Raw genomic sequence first — 13,927 nt, forward strand, 5'->3', positions numbered from 1 at the left:
AGAACCTGTTGTTAAAATATTTGAATCCCACCACTGGTTTTATGTCTGTAACCTATGACTTCTTAAAGCTAAGGTAAAAGAAATTATATCACACTATGACAACCAAGGTTGAGAAACAGTGATTGGCTAAATATTGATAAAAATACACTTTTGTTCAAGTTACAAGAGCAAATATGCCTACCAATATTTTGACGTTTCTCCTACAGGGCTACAAGTGCTCAGAAAATATTCATTAAGTTCATAAACATTGCTGATTTCATTAATAACGAAATTGTAAACATGTTTTTATGTACAAAATTAAGTAACTAAAACTTTTTTTTATTAAATATATTTCAGATCTACAGTATTTTTTTAATGTATGGAAAAACGACTAAAAGTTCATTTTCTCTAACTTTTTTAACTGAATGACACAATTTTGCCATAAATGTATACTGCACCCAAGCATCAAAGAGTTAAAGAAAAGAACTAACAAAGGACCAACTACAGAACCCAGAGGTACACCATTAATCCACTATGCTTTTGCTCCATTTATAACAATCTATCTTCCATCATCCAGAGATCTCTTAATCCATTTGTAGCTTGTCTTCTGCTCCAAAAGATACATTCTTTATGGCTCTTTATCAAAAGCTTTCTTACTGTCCAAGTACAGCAGATCCACTGCATTACCCATGTAAAAGAAAGTAAACTCATAAGGTTGACCTTCACTTTCTAAATACCCGTTATCTGTGATAGAATGAAACTTATCTAAATGCTCTTGTAGAATTTCTTTACTACAGACTAATAATCTACAATAATTAGAGTATGGATAAGTGACCAGTAAACACCTGGATCTCTCCTAGAATTAAAAATTTGTGTAACATTGGCTAATCCCTGATATGCCAACACCTTATCACTTTTAATGAATTTATTAAAATTTAAGATTAACAGCTTATAAGTCTGCTTTTTTTGTTTCTTTCATTATCTGTCTTATGTGCCTTATTATATATTAACTTAACATCTGAAAATTTTACATAGAAGGATGGAGTCTAGAATCTGTTAATTTTCACATTCAAGAACATGTTATGTGTGTTCAATATAAAAACCAGGTCTAAGTAGACTACATTGTAGCCATAAAAAATAAAATAAAATTATCACTGAAAAAAACCTATTGTAAAAAGGAACTTCCTGAAAAAATACAGTGGAAACTCATCAGAGCAGGCTTTTAGCCAACAACTCATCCACACATTATTTGGATGGGCAGTTGGCTATCAAGATGGACAAAACCTTAAACAAACAGACCACAAGGCAGACAAAAGATAAAATTTGCCTTACCCCTCAAAAGCAGTAAATCACAGCAAAATTCCATTAGTCATCTGTCTTAAATACCATAAGCAAAATCCTTGCACTTGTGAACTGTAACTGAGCTAACCATCGAGTTTTTCACTTAAGTTTTGTTCAAATAAGAATTCATTTAGCATTTTAGAACGAAAAAATAATTCAGGCTTAGGATGTTCCAAAAATAATATAATGTAACTATCTTTACATCTAAGGTACCAACAGGTAAAAAAAAAATTCTGAATTGCTAAAGCCAACTGCGCAAGTATGCCCATCAAAATAAATAGCCATAAAAAGTATTTCACAGAGGAGAGAATGCTCTTTCCATTGGTTATAAACATGTTCATTAATTAAGTGCACATGGTTTAGATAACTGTCTATGCTGGTAGGAGGTTCAATTTTTTCTTATAGCTTGTGTTTTTAATTTGTTGGAAATTGAAAGTCATATTAGGGATGATATAAAATATATAAGGGAGAAGTTATAGCACAGACAGTTAATGTGACACAGAGAAAGGAAGAACTAGAATTTATTTTAATATTATTTTCTGAAATTAAAAATTGTATAATATTAAACTTCGATTTATAAACTATGTTTTGATGGAAAATCTATTGACTGTATTCACAATAAAATTGTCTGACTGAATTTTAAATGTAACTGTAAAATGTTGTGACATGCACATTTTGACCCTCACCCTTTCACACATGGTTAATAAAATATTTAATTCCTTTTGTTGCTTCCTCAAGCATTGTTTACAAGCATCAATGCTAATAAGCAATTTGACTGTAGGTATCAATCATGGTATTAAACAATATTGCAACTATAATTGAGTAAAATAGTAATTTCGAGATTGGACAATCAGCGCAAACCATTCTGACTGGCAATGTCTCTAGGTCAGCAGAAACTAAAAATAAACTTTCAGGGAAAGATGATACATGGCACATGAGGCTAAGGTCACAAAGAAGTGTTGTGAAAGGGCATGTAATGCAACTGTAATATACCAGTTAGGTAACTGGAATGGTCATTTAGGACAAATGACCCAAAGCAACTTGAGGAATCCAGAGAGTACAGGAAGCTCAAAGAATTTTTGTCTCAAATATCGAACAGTATAAATAAGGCTGCGTTAGAAAGAGCGATTGTGGAAGATGCAAAGTCCTTGGCCAAGATCCAGGTGAAAAAACGAATTATGGTTGACACTTCTGATCAAAGTGGGTTCAACTTTCTCTCAATACACCATTGCCAGTAGGTGTGTCATTTCTATTGATAAATGTCCATTGCTGGACTAAGCAAAGATTGAAACAGATACATGGCAATCTTAGAAATTAAACCCCAACACTGTGCAAAGAATTGTATAACCTCCATGCCTGAAGCTTGAGCTTCTGAATAGTGTATGATGTCAGATCATGGCTGCCTTCACAGAGAAGACCAAAGAGCAAATGGAAGAGGTGAGCATTCCTGAAGATACTGCAAAAGCATAAACCAGGGTGTAGCTGCCAATCCGGTGCTATCAACAGGACACGACAATAGGTTGGAACAAATCATAACTTGTACCTTGTGTAAGATACAAATTGGAGGGAAGGCCTAGAGTTGTAATCCTGTCCTGTTTGAATGCATCTATTGCCAAAGCCTGAGGGTGAGGTACTGGAGACCAAATTGCCAGTAGTTGGGTGTTCCAAAGAGTGGCCAACCCACCAATCATCAGTGTTTCAAAATGAGAACCAATTCAATAGAAAAACATCATGATGCAGCATCTATTCTGTTTGGGTTGAGACAATTGATCTGCTACCAAAGTCATCACCTGTGGAACGTGGCAAGCAAGTAGGGTGATATGATAGGAGTGGTCCTGAGGAAGGAGGTCCAAGGTTCAAAAACAGAGTCCTGGACCAAGTGCCCCCTAAATGGAAAATTGTGGAATTGTTGGAGTGAAGCCTGACGATTTTCCCCTTAATAAGCTCAGACCATGAGACATTGCCTTTTGAAGGGCAAGAAGGTCTAAGACATTGTATAGGGAAGCCTTATCATCCGTACATAGACCCTATAATTCCTGACCATTGAGATATGCATTCCACCTCTGAAGTGAGTCATACATGAAGAGATCGATCTCTGGATGAGGTGGTGGCAGAGGAACCCATAATTTAGTATTGTTCTGATCTAACCACCCCTCGAGATCAAAGAGAATGATCCTATATAAGAAAATAGGGGGACCCAATGAATCAAGATCACTGAAGGGATCTCTTGTGCACTCATGCCACAGGCATGAGGGACTGAAGAGAAAGAACCATCTATATAGTGGTAGGAGAGGTGAGTTAGAGTCAGACTTCCTGTTCCATAGTGTGTAGCTGGAGGGGAGTCAACTGAGCCCGACTGAGATACGTGATGAAAATAATATCCAGACTGACTGCATATTGTTTTGGAGTGTGAACTGATGTCTCAGTTCTGATAATGCAACCTGCCTTGATTGCTTCTGAAAGTAGAATCCAGGTGTGAAATTCTGACAATTGATGAGATGGTGCCAGTAGTAACCACTTGTCCATGGAATGCTGTGTACACAGTGCTAGGGAATGGAGGTGATGAGAAATAGGTCGCATTATTTAGCAGAACCCATATGGTGCTGATGGTAGTCTGAAGGTAAGAACCCTGAACTGCAGTACCTGACCCTTGTGCACAAAAATGCCGATAGTGCTACTACTGTGGCAATGTGCAGATAACAGCCAACAACATCGAACTTGGACATGCACAATCCTAATAAAAAATGCCAAATCAGAGTGAGGAATGATTCACTTGTGAACCTTGGAGAATCTAGGAATTGATATAGATGAGAAAGATTGATAAAGAAAAAAAAACATGAGAAGATAGTGAGGACTGAAGTCATGCAACTTCAGTTCTAATCTCCAGTGGAAAATAAACAACACTGAAGACTTCCAGGTGAATAAAGGGAGCCTGACGAAGACCATGTACACAACAAGGGTGGTCTAAAGAGGACACAGGCAAAAGATAAGGAAAGGAACATACCTGAGAATGATATTCAGAAAAATAATGGAAGGTTAATGTCATTCCTTGAATGATAAGGCACTACTCAAAGTAAATCAGGCTAACTTCGTAGTCCAATAGGTCATTCATGACAGAGGAGAAAGAACATCAGCTGATGGGACAGGAGTAGGAGGCCTAGTAAGCATATGGTAATCCACAACACTTTGAATAAAGGTTGCAGCATTCCCAACAGTTAATATGCCAATGCAAACATTACCTAGATGAGTACTCTTCAGAAAGCACTCAAAGAGGGTCCATGGAATGTGAAACCTCAATGGATAGGGTCAAACCTATGGAAGACTGCACCACATCTGTACCAAGTGTACTCTTCGCCCACAGAGAAGATACATGTCGCAAAGATGAGCATAGAAGATGCACATCCAATAAGTGGATGCACTAGATGGTGTACAATGGCTAGGGTAGGTCAACTCCAGTCCAAAATCAGGTACTTGTCATCTGGTCACAATAGGGGGGTCCCAACCATTTCCACATCAAACCCCAGAATTGGAAGGGATATTGCACTTCTGTTTTGAAAATTCAGGAAGTACATTTGAAGATCCAATACACAACCAGCATAAAGCCACCGAGGAACCCAACATCTAGGAAATGGTAAGAAGGGGGAATGCAATGTGGCGGGTCAACTCCAGTCCAAAAATAGGCAGCATTGGGAAGTTATCATCCAGTCCATGGTAGGAGGAGGGTCCCTACTAGCCACATGGTGACTGGTCCTGCTATAACCCAACACCTGGCCACTTATGAACCGAAATCCAGACAGCAGTAAGAAGGAAAACCCCAGTTCGAAGGGTGAACTGGTGTATTTGTGCAGTCCAAAACCAAGCAGCATCAAGAATTATACATCTGGTCTGTGGTAGGAGGAGAGTACACATCACCTACACTGACAGAACACCACTGCCATATTCTCAACTGTGGCTAGGAACTGGCATGTGGCAAGGACTCCCGTATTCTACTCGAAGGAGGGAACAATGGAGTAGGGAGTCTGGAGGAATGCAACACTGGAGAAAGTGCAATGGGTGACCATAAAACCTTATTTTGAAAAACAGGTTGGTCCTAATTTATTCAACCAGGACTGGATGGATGCATAGCTACCTCATTCACTGTTTTACTTATGAAAGTCCATGAGTTGGTATGGTCTGGGACAGACCTTATTTATCAAGCAAAACATCATGAGGAAACCTCTAGCAATCTTGTGTAACACCCCATCTCAACAGTGAGTGTTATAGACCCTAATGGCCATACTGTACAGATTTATGAATTAGTACACCTGGATATGCACCACTCACCACAGAGCAGGATCCAACATATAAAATGGGCCACTGTCATGGAAATAAAAAAGAGAAAAAACACTCACCCACTGAAAGTTGAACTGAGGTGTGTAGAATGGCAATAGACAGTTATCAATATCTAAAAGAGGGGGAGACAGCCACATGAAGCAGATAATGGGTAATAAAAGTGTGGTGTAACCTACATGCCAACCACCAAAGGATGACAGAAGTTTGCATCCAGGGAGAATATGAGATGACACATCTAGAAAATATGACAGAAATTGGGAGACAAGGAAGAATAATCCAACTGAATAAGTTGACAATTCTAACCCATAAGGTTCACAGGGAAATGTCTCTGGTAATGGAAGGGTTCCAATGGAGAAACATGAACCAAAGAAGGAAGCCTTGCAGACAACATAACACCAGAGAGCATGAACAGGACAGAGAAAATGATCTGGATTGGAGCAGGTATACTTATGGAAAATGGGAGTGAAAGAGGTGTGAATGTGATGTCCCCTTCATGAGGTGTCGCCATATTTAAAAAAAACTACTACCTGGAAAAAGGACAGCATAGGTATGGTGGAAAAGGATAAGTGAAATGTTGGAGGCAAAGATATCCAACCAATGACAATCCCAGGCAAAAAAGGAAGAACAGATAGGTTTTCAAGGACAAGTGGTATAAGGAACAGGTAGCCAAGGGTTCAAAAATGAGGTTGGGCAAGGGAATGGAAAACCACATTGAGGTTCCAATATGGGAGGGGTGTGGGACAAGGTGAAAGGAGTGAAATAAGAGGGAAAGGACAAGAGAAGAAAAAATGCAATGGGAAAAGGAAAAGCATCTTTGTGAAGAAGATCTTGAACCACTTCAGGTAGACAATGGCAGGAAATTGGATCCCAAAGAAAATTGAAAGGAATGTGGAAATAAATGAGTGGGGTTCAGAAAACTCGTGAAGCACCCAAGGATCCATGGTGAAAGCACTTCACAGGTGAAAAAAAACCCAGCTAAATATGTCCCAACTGTGCCAGAACAAAACAGTCACCTGTGGAAAACAAGAGGGAATGAGTATCCTCTGAAAACCCTTCATGGGAATGGTGGATAAACTGAGAGAAGAGATGGATAGAGGAGAGTAATGGAGAAGGGTAGTAAAAGTCATATAAATAAGGAAAAGTGGACCTGGTAAACCCCAAAGTAATATTAAGGCCAAGCCCCCCCACCCCTGCACAAGAATCATAGACTCAAAGTTCTGTGAGTCTAGAAAAGGGAAGTCCTAATGAGATATTGTGTCAATGCATAGAAATCACAGGAATGAGAGGGACAAGGTACGCTGATCCCAGAAAATAACTGTGCTTTAAACTGACCAGCAAGGACCCTCATATCTCGAGAGGGTAGGAAAAACAAAATACAAGGAAGAGGTGTCTTGCGGGAGGGAAGGTGAGGAATAATAAAACACAGAGGATACAGACAAAAGGTAACATTCCTAAAATACTATATCAAGGAAGGTGGAGGAAGGTCTGGAAGTGGCAACAGGTGTAATTCTGGGATTGCACAGTAAAGGAAAGAAGTGAGAATAAGCTATCTAAATCATCACTGTCCTGACTAGGTTCACCAGAAAATGGTACATCCATTCTTGTGTCAGGAAACACAACAGGTCACATGACAGACTCCAATGTATGGCAAGCTAAGATGTAAACCTCCTCAGCAGAAAGAGTGGAACCCATAGCCACAGAAACTGCAGGTTGTGTTCAGTGACAGTAGTAAAAATATTAATTGTTGTAAATTAAAATTGTGAATTCATAATTCAAAAATTAGAGTGGAAAATTTCAAATTAAACCACAAATTATCAAGAAAATACAGAGAAAAAATTGAGGCAAACATGAGTGAAAATGAAAGATGTCTGAACACTACTATGCCAAATTGAGAAGTGAAGATATAGAGGGAGTCAGCTGCACCAGGAGGATGTGTCACACTCCTATTGCTAGCAAAAGTGCTCTCTAGTATTTGTGTTATAAAAATTGGAGAATTTCTTATCATACTGCTTTGGGAGCCAATAACTGCAGCACAGTCAGAGAAGCATGGCTTGGTTTATAATGCAAACTGGCAGTACAAGTTCCACAGGTTAGGTGCATCCATGCTATGCTCCTTCATTAGTGTTTGTCAGGGTTTACATTGTTGCATGTTATGTAGTACCAATACTAGGTCAGAGTCCTTCAGTTACTCTTCCAAGAGCTCCTGAAATGTTAGTCTTGGCATCCATCCAACAAAGGAATCTCCTAGTTCACAACTTCCTTTGCCATGGCAGAAATGACTATGATTTCAACTCCCACATGACATTCTGGCTCAAGACATTCTACAAACAGACAAGATCTCCTGTGCAATGTGATTAGCCATCTGCATTTCCGTGTTGCAGGCCCAGGCAATGCACTATGGCAAAGTCCTATTCTTGCAATGTTATTATCCAACATGCTATCATTCCCTCTGGGTTTCTAAAGATCAGTAGCCACTTTATCGAAGCATGGTCAAGCTGGATGGTGGACCTCATACCACACAAATAGCATTTTACAAAGACCACAACAGCAAAAGGTTCTTTCTTCAGCACACAGTTTCTACATTCAGCAGTTGTTAAATATGACTATTATCCACTATTATATGTTCTACTCTGTCCTGGAACTGTAATAATAACCCCTAACTTCATTGTTACTGGCATCACCATCCAACTGCTTTATAATGGATAAGCTACAATGAAGCATCAACAAAGTAAGCTTTAGAGGTTGAAATTCCCCCCCCCCCACCAACACACACACACTCCTTTCTCAATCCAAAGTGCACCTTGGCTTTAATGAGAGCATGCGTTAGTGCTGCTATCTTAACGAAATTGATCACAAATTAATGGTAATATGCCTAGTCTGAAGAGACTTCAAAGCTTTCTACAATGTGAACAAGAAAATCTATTTTTGTGCACTTGAACAAGCAGTTTCTGGGTTTCAGTTTCAAGACTGCTTTATATATCTGCCGGTATACCATTTCAAAGTTCTTAACCACAGACTGAAATGCATGACCAAACACCAAAACACTGTAAATTTAGATCAAGTATATCTCCCACTGCAGTCACTTCAACATAAGCTCCATTAGCCTCTTGAAAGTGGCAGGTACAATTCATTGATTAAATGGCATGATGCAGAAGTTATACAAGTTATCTTTCATGCAGTCTTACATCTGCTCTCATCATTCAGCTCATCTTGCCAGTATACTTATACCATATGCACAGTTTTGAACCAAAGGAAACCTTCTAGCATATTCAAATATTCAAGGTAAAGGAATGGTGCCAAAATGGGTTATCATGCACACACCCATCTAAAATCAACATAGAATCTCAGTGTACTTTTTGTTCCTACTCACAATCACTAATGGAGATGAGTGAACACTCCTCCTTTCAACATCCACTATATTTCAGTGTTGGTGATGCCCTTAGTACTTCAGAAAAGCCAGATTAGTGGCTGCCTTATTGGATGAGTATCACCTGTATCTATGTTGTGCTGAGTCTCTGTTACCTGGCCTGATTGGCCAGCTGTTCCCACAGATGCATTAGAATATTCAACTATAAATCACCAAATAGGTTTTGCTGCACTCCATCTAGATTGTTTGCATAATCCTTCAACAAAGATCTACAATGTGTTGGTAGCTGCATACTCACTTTTGGCCACAGTGCCATGGATGCAACCCTAGTGTTACCATTAATATCAGATATTTTCACTTCATTTACCACAATTATCACCATTCCAGTTTACAGCTAGATAGCCAATCGCCAATAATTACAAAACAACATCTGTACTTCATCCCTCATCAGACAGAGGTACTTATATTACTCCTTCTACCGAAATTTGTGCAATCCACTGTTCCCAGACTAGACTTGGAGGACATTCGATAATTCTTCTGCAGAACATCAGTTCACCCATTGCACATAAAAACTGGACCACGTTTATGCCAAAACTACATAGAATCAGATTAAGTGAAACTTAAATAAAATTCCTAAATCAATTTGGTAGAAATGCATGATATGCTTACATATTGCACCCCTATGCCTAGATAATGTTCTTGAGTCAGTTCCCATCTGTATTAATTGTATGATCCAAATTATGATAACCCAAACAAATCACCTCACATTTATTATAATGAAAGATCACTTGCTATATATTTGTCTAACTAGCCTTATGATCCAAGTCATTCAACAGCACCTCAACATCTTCTATAGAGCTAGAAGTACCCAAAAGTTTATTAATTTACTAATTATGCCCTTATCAAAATCACTGATGATTTAAGAAACACATAGATTCAAGAAGTCTTAATATAAAATGATAAAAACCCTATAACCCAAATGCTTTCCAAAGGTTGACCTTTCTCTTTTTGGGGTCCTTGAAGAAGAACAGTTTACCTTTTGAAAGTACTCAGGTTATAGGACTTTTTATCATTCAATAAGACTGATGTAAGCAAGAAAAAAACAAAGGTAGATGCAATGACCCCTGAGGCACTTCACTAAAGAGGGTTGAGTATGTTATATTAAAATGTTTTTAATAAGGAAATCAGCAAGTCATGACAACCACAACCAATATAAAGTCACAATGGAATTGCAGGTATCATGAACAGGTTCATAATAGGGTTTGCAAGGAATTGCACAAAACCCTAATAGAACATTTGAACAAAAAGCACCTTAAATAGTAAATATTCAATTCAAACAACACTTTAAAATCTTCACTATTGGCTGCTAAAACTGTACACATATAAAAATGCACAAAAAAGCACACTTGTTACACTATACAAGGAAAAGATAGTCCACTCAAAATGGCCCAATTGTAATTTTCATTCTTCTTCTTATTCATATTATTATTTTCTTGCTAATCTACAACAAAAACAGCTTGGTATATTACATCCAAACACTAAATAAGGTACTGTGAAGGTCTTAGTAGTATTAAAAAGTCGATTTGTGTTTTCTGTATTTTACATAAGCTAAAAAAACTTCATAATTCTAATCCAAATGATGTTATCATTACCTCTTGAAGTTACCTTTCTTACAAATATCTGATGTTCTTTTAAAAGGTTGAAGTACAGGGTCAAACAGAATTACCAACCAACAATAGATGACTGTAACACGTAGATACTCAATGTTTTTTACACTATACAATCAGTGTCTTTAGGTAGCCAACTCCTATATTATGTACCAAGTGAAGGAGTAAAAAAAAATCAATACCCATAATATTAAATTTTATTACACACCTTCTTGAATAATCACTTTAAAAGACACAAAGGTTTATTTAAAGCAATGTTTTAGACACATATGTTTTACTTGAAAATCCTGCTTTTCTACTTGTACATTTTTCTTACTTGCTTACTGACTCCACCAAATGTAATTCTAGGTAACATCATGGATCCAAAATAGGGATTTGAATTTTGAGTAAATAATGTCTACAGTAACTCCAGCCTTGTTTCCTTACTTTTTTACGATCCCTATTTGCAGGTTTTTAAAGTCCCAATTTTTAGTCATGGCATAGAGGCACATAGAATGGCTCTGAGTTATTTTTCAAGTACAAACTTTTACAGGCTCAGCATGGCCAGTTGGTTAGGGTGCTTGACTCGCAATCTGAGGGTCGTAGGTTTGAATCCCCGTCACACCAAACATGCTCGCCCTTTCAGCCGTGGGGGCATTATAATGTGACGGTCAATCCACTATTCATTAGTAAAAGAGTAGCCCTAAATCAGAGACGGCTAGCACAAATAGCCCTCGTGTAGCTTTGCACGAAATTCAAAACAAACAAACTTTTACCTCACAACTTCATCATTTCTTGACTGATTTGAGATCTAATTATAGTTTTGGATTCAGGAGGTCAAATCCTTTTGATTGATGTATTGGACCACGCCCAAGGTCTTGTAGATTAATTTACTTTAATGCTGCCTAAAAGAATTTCGATTTGAGGCTAAGCTGGTAAAGATCCTGATGAGTAATAAAACTGAATCAGGTACACTTGTGTCCCATGCTGGTGCAAAAAATTATAGCTGATAAAAAGGAAAAAAAGGTCTCTAACTTATTCTAATCTTGCCTCAAAAAATTTCAAGTGCCACAGTTATTGACGATTCCCTCTTGTTTATATATTTTGTCAGAACATTTTGACATTGTATGGCATTTTATGGATAATGTGATGTCTTCAAAAACTGATCACTTTTGGGAAGAGTATGTAACAGCCTTTTCCAACCAAGATACTTGTACACTCAGATAATAAAGATGCACAGATTAGGCATTTAGAATGTCTAAAACAGGAATATCAAGCATTAGAAAACAAAGTAATATGAATCAACTTGGAGAACCAAGACTACCCAGAAAGTGACATGTAACAAGTATTACTTATTCTTTTCTGTTATATAATTTTACAAGTTCTAAACTACATATTATAGTTTCCATGCCAGTGTTAAATTACATTTTTATAGAACAAGAACAATTCACTACTAATTGTTGTTTTTTAAATAAAACATATTTTATTTTCCCAGTATTATTCTAAATAAAAGCTGACCCATATTGATCACTACAAGTTTAAATTTTTGAAGGATAACTTATAAGAACTTAAATTGTAACATTTAAATGTAAAAAAAATTAATATTTCTGTCTATTCATTACGTTTAAAACTCCTACAAAGGCCAAAGTAAAACTGTTTTACAGAAAGTAATATAAATGGATCAAATTACTATGTTGCTTTTCAATTATAACAACTTTTCTTACCTGTTTTGAGCACTAACTTCTTCAAGCATTCTGCTATGCAATAATTTTATTTCAGTTAGCAATTCAACGTCCTGTTGTAGTTGCTTTTGTGGCTCATCAAATATTTGGTCTAAGCCTTCTCGACTTTTCCTAAATTTTTGTGAAATAATCACTATAATATTAATAATACTTTCATCATTATTCTTACGTTAAAATTAGGGTAACACATGTATAAATTTTCAATAACACAACTGTATTAAAGAAAAAAATAATGTTTAATAGTACATAAGAAATATTTAAAAATAAGACTGTCCCAATCTCAAAATACAATAAAAGATTTTGTTTTACTTAATAACTTACTGTATAAAAATAAAATACAGAAGGGTGTTTCATTGTTTACTAAAGTACCTGTGGAAAAAGCTATTGCCTGTTTTGAGAATAAATGAAAAGAAAATAAGAATTTGGTTTTAGAAATAATGGATATGATTAACCTTGATGAAGCATTTGATAAAAATTCACATTTATAAACAGAATGAAAATTTAACTGTGGGTTACCCATTATTATTTGATTTATTCATTGACAGTTTTGAAGCTGAAATGTTAAGAGAAGCAGAAACAAAACTGGAAATTTGGTTAAGGTGTGTTGATGACAAATTTTTGATATGGAAAAAGAGGAATTAACCATTTCTGCTAATTACTTTAATAACATTGACAATTCTATTAAACTTGCAAAAGAATTTGAAGAAAACAACTATTTATCTTTTTAAGATGTTTTAGCAAGTATCTTCTGTTTATAGAAAACCATTCTCGGAATTATGTCACCACATTAAAAATCTTGTCCCACTAATACTAAAAAAAATCACTAATTTTTATTCTTAAGTGTATAGAATTTGAAAATTATGTTATAAGCAGGAAGATACTGAGTTATTATTAATCAATTATGCAGTAGTAGCAAGTAGTTTTAATCTTGATATTGCTGATAGAAATGTCAAGAAATTTAAAAACACAGATAAAATATTCTACCTGGTTTATCTTGTCAAATAATGCAGCAATTTAGAACATAACAACAAAATATATTTCCAATATAGAGACCATTGCACAAGGTTAGCCAATTTCTTAATCTAATTAAAGATAAAATTGATTTAATGCAAAAAACTGGTATATGCAAAATAACACATATGTGAAAATACTTATATATAAGAAACTAGAAGAAATTTAAAATATAGAATAAAAACAAACACAAAATAAATGTTCAAATTAATAATACAAAGACATTGCCTTTAGCTGAACATACTAATCAAACTAAACATTACTAAATAGGAAAGAACTGTTATTTTAGCACAACCTGCAAACATTAATGGTAATAATATCTATGATTCTACTGAAATAATCATCAAGTGTAATAAAAATGAATTCAAAGTATTAAATAAGGATAAGGGAGAAGAGGGAAATGTCATTAATAGATGGTGTGAATGAAATTCTTTAAGTTAAATTTGTATGTAAATTTGATCGTGTGGTTTTTGACAAAAAAAGTATATATATATATATATATATATATA

At 36.0% G+C, this 13,927-nt stretch overlaps 1 protein-coding gene across 2 annotated transcripts in view; it reads right to left on the reverse strand.

The window, feature by feature from the left end:
* Positions 1–13,927, reverse strand: part of LOC106473147 (tektin-1-like) — a 55,703-nt gene that overhangs the window by 32,818 nt on the left and 8,958 nt on the right. For both annotated transcript variants that reach the window (XM_013933828.2, XM_022401638.1), the window contains exon 4: positions 12,390–12,518. In XM_013933828.2, the coding sequence (XP_013789282.1) occupies positions 12,390–12,518 (129 nt within the window). The remainder of the gene's footprint in view (positions 1–12,389; positions 12,519–13,927) is intronic.

This window comes from Limulus polyphemus, unplaced genomic scaffold (assembly GCF_000517525.1).
Source record: "Limulus polyphemus unplaced genomic scaffold, Limulus_polyphemus-2.1.2 Scaffold5928, whole genome shotgun sequence".
Lineage (NCBI taxonomy): Eukaryota > Metazoa > Arthropoda > Merostomata > Xiphosura > Limulidae > Limulus > Limulus polyphemus.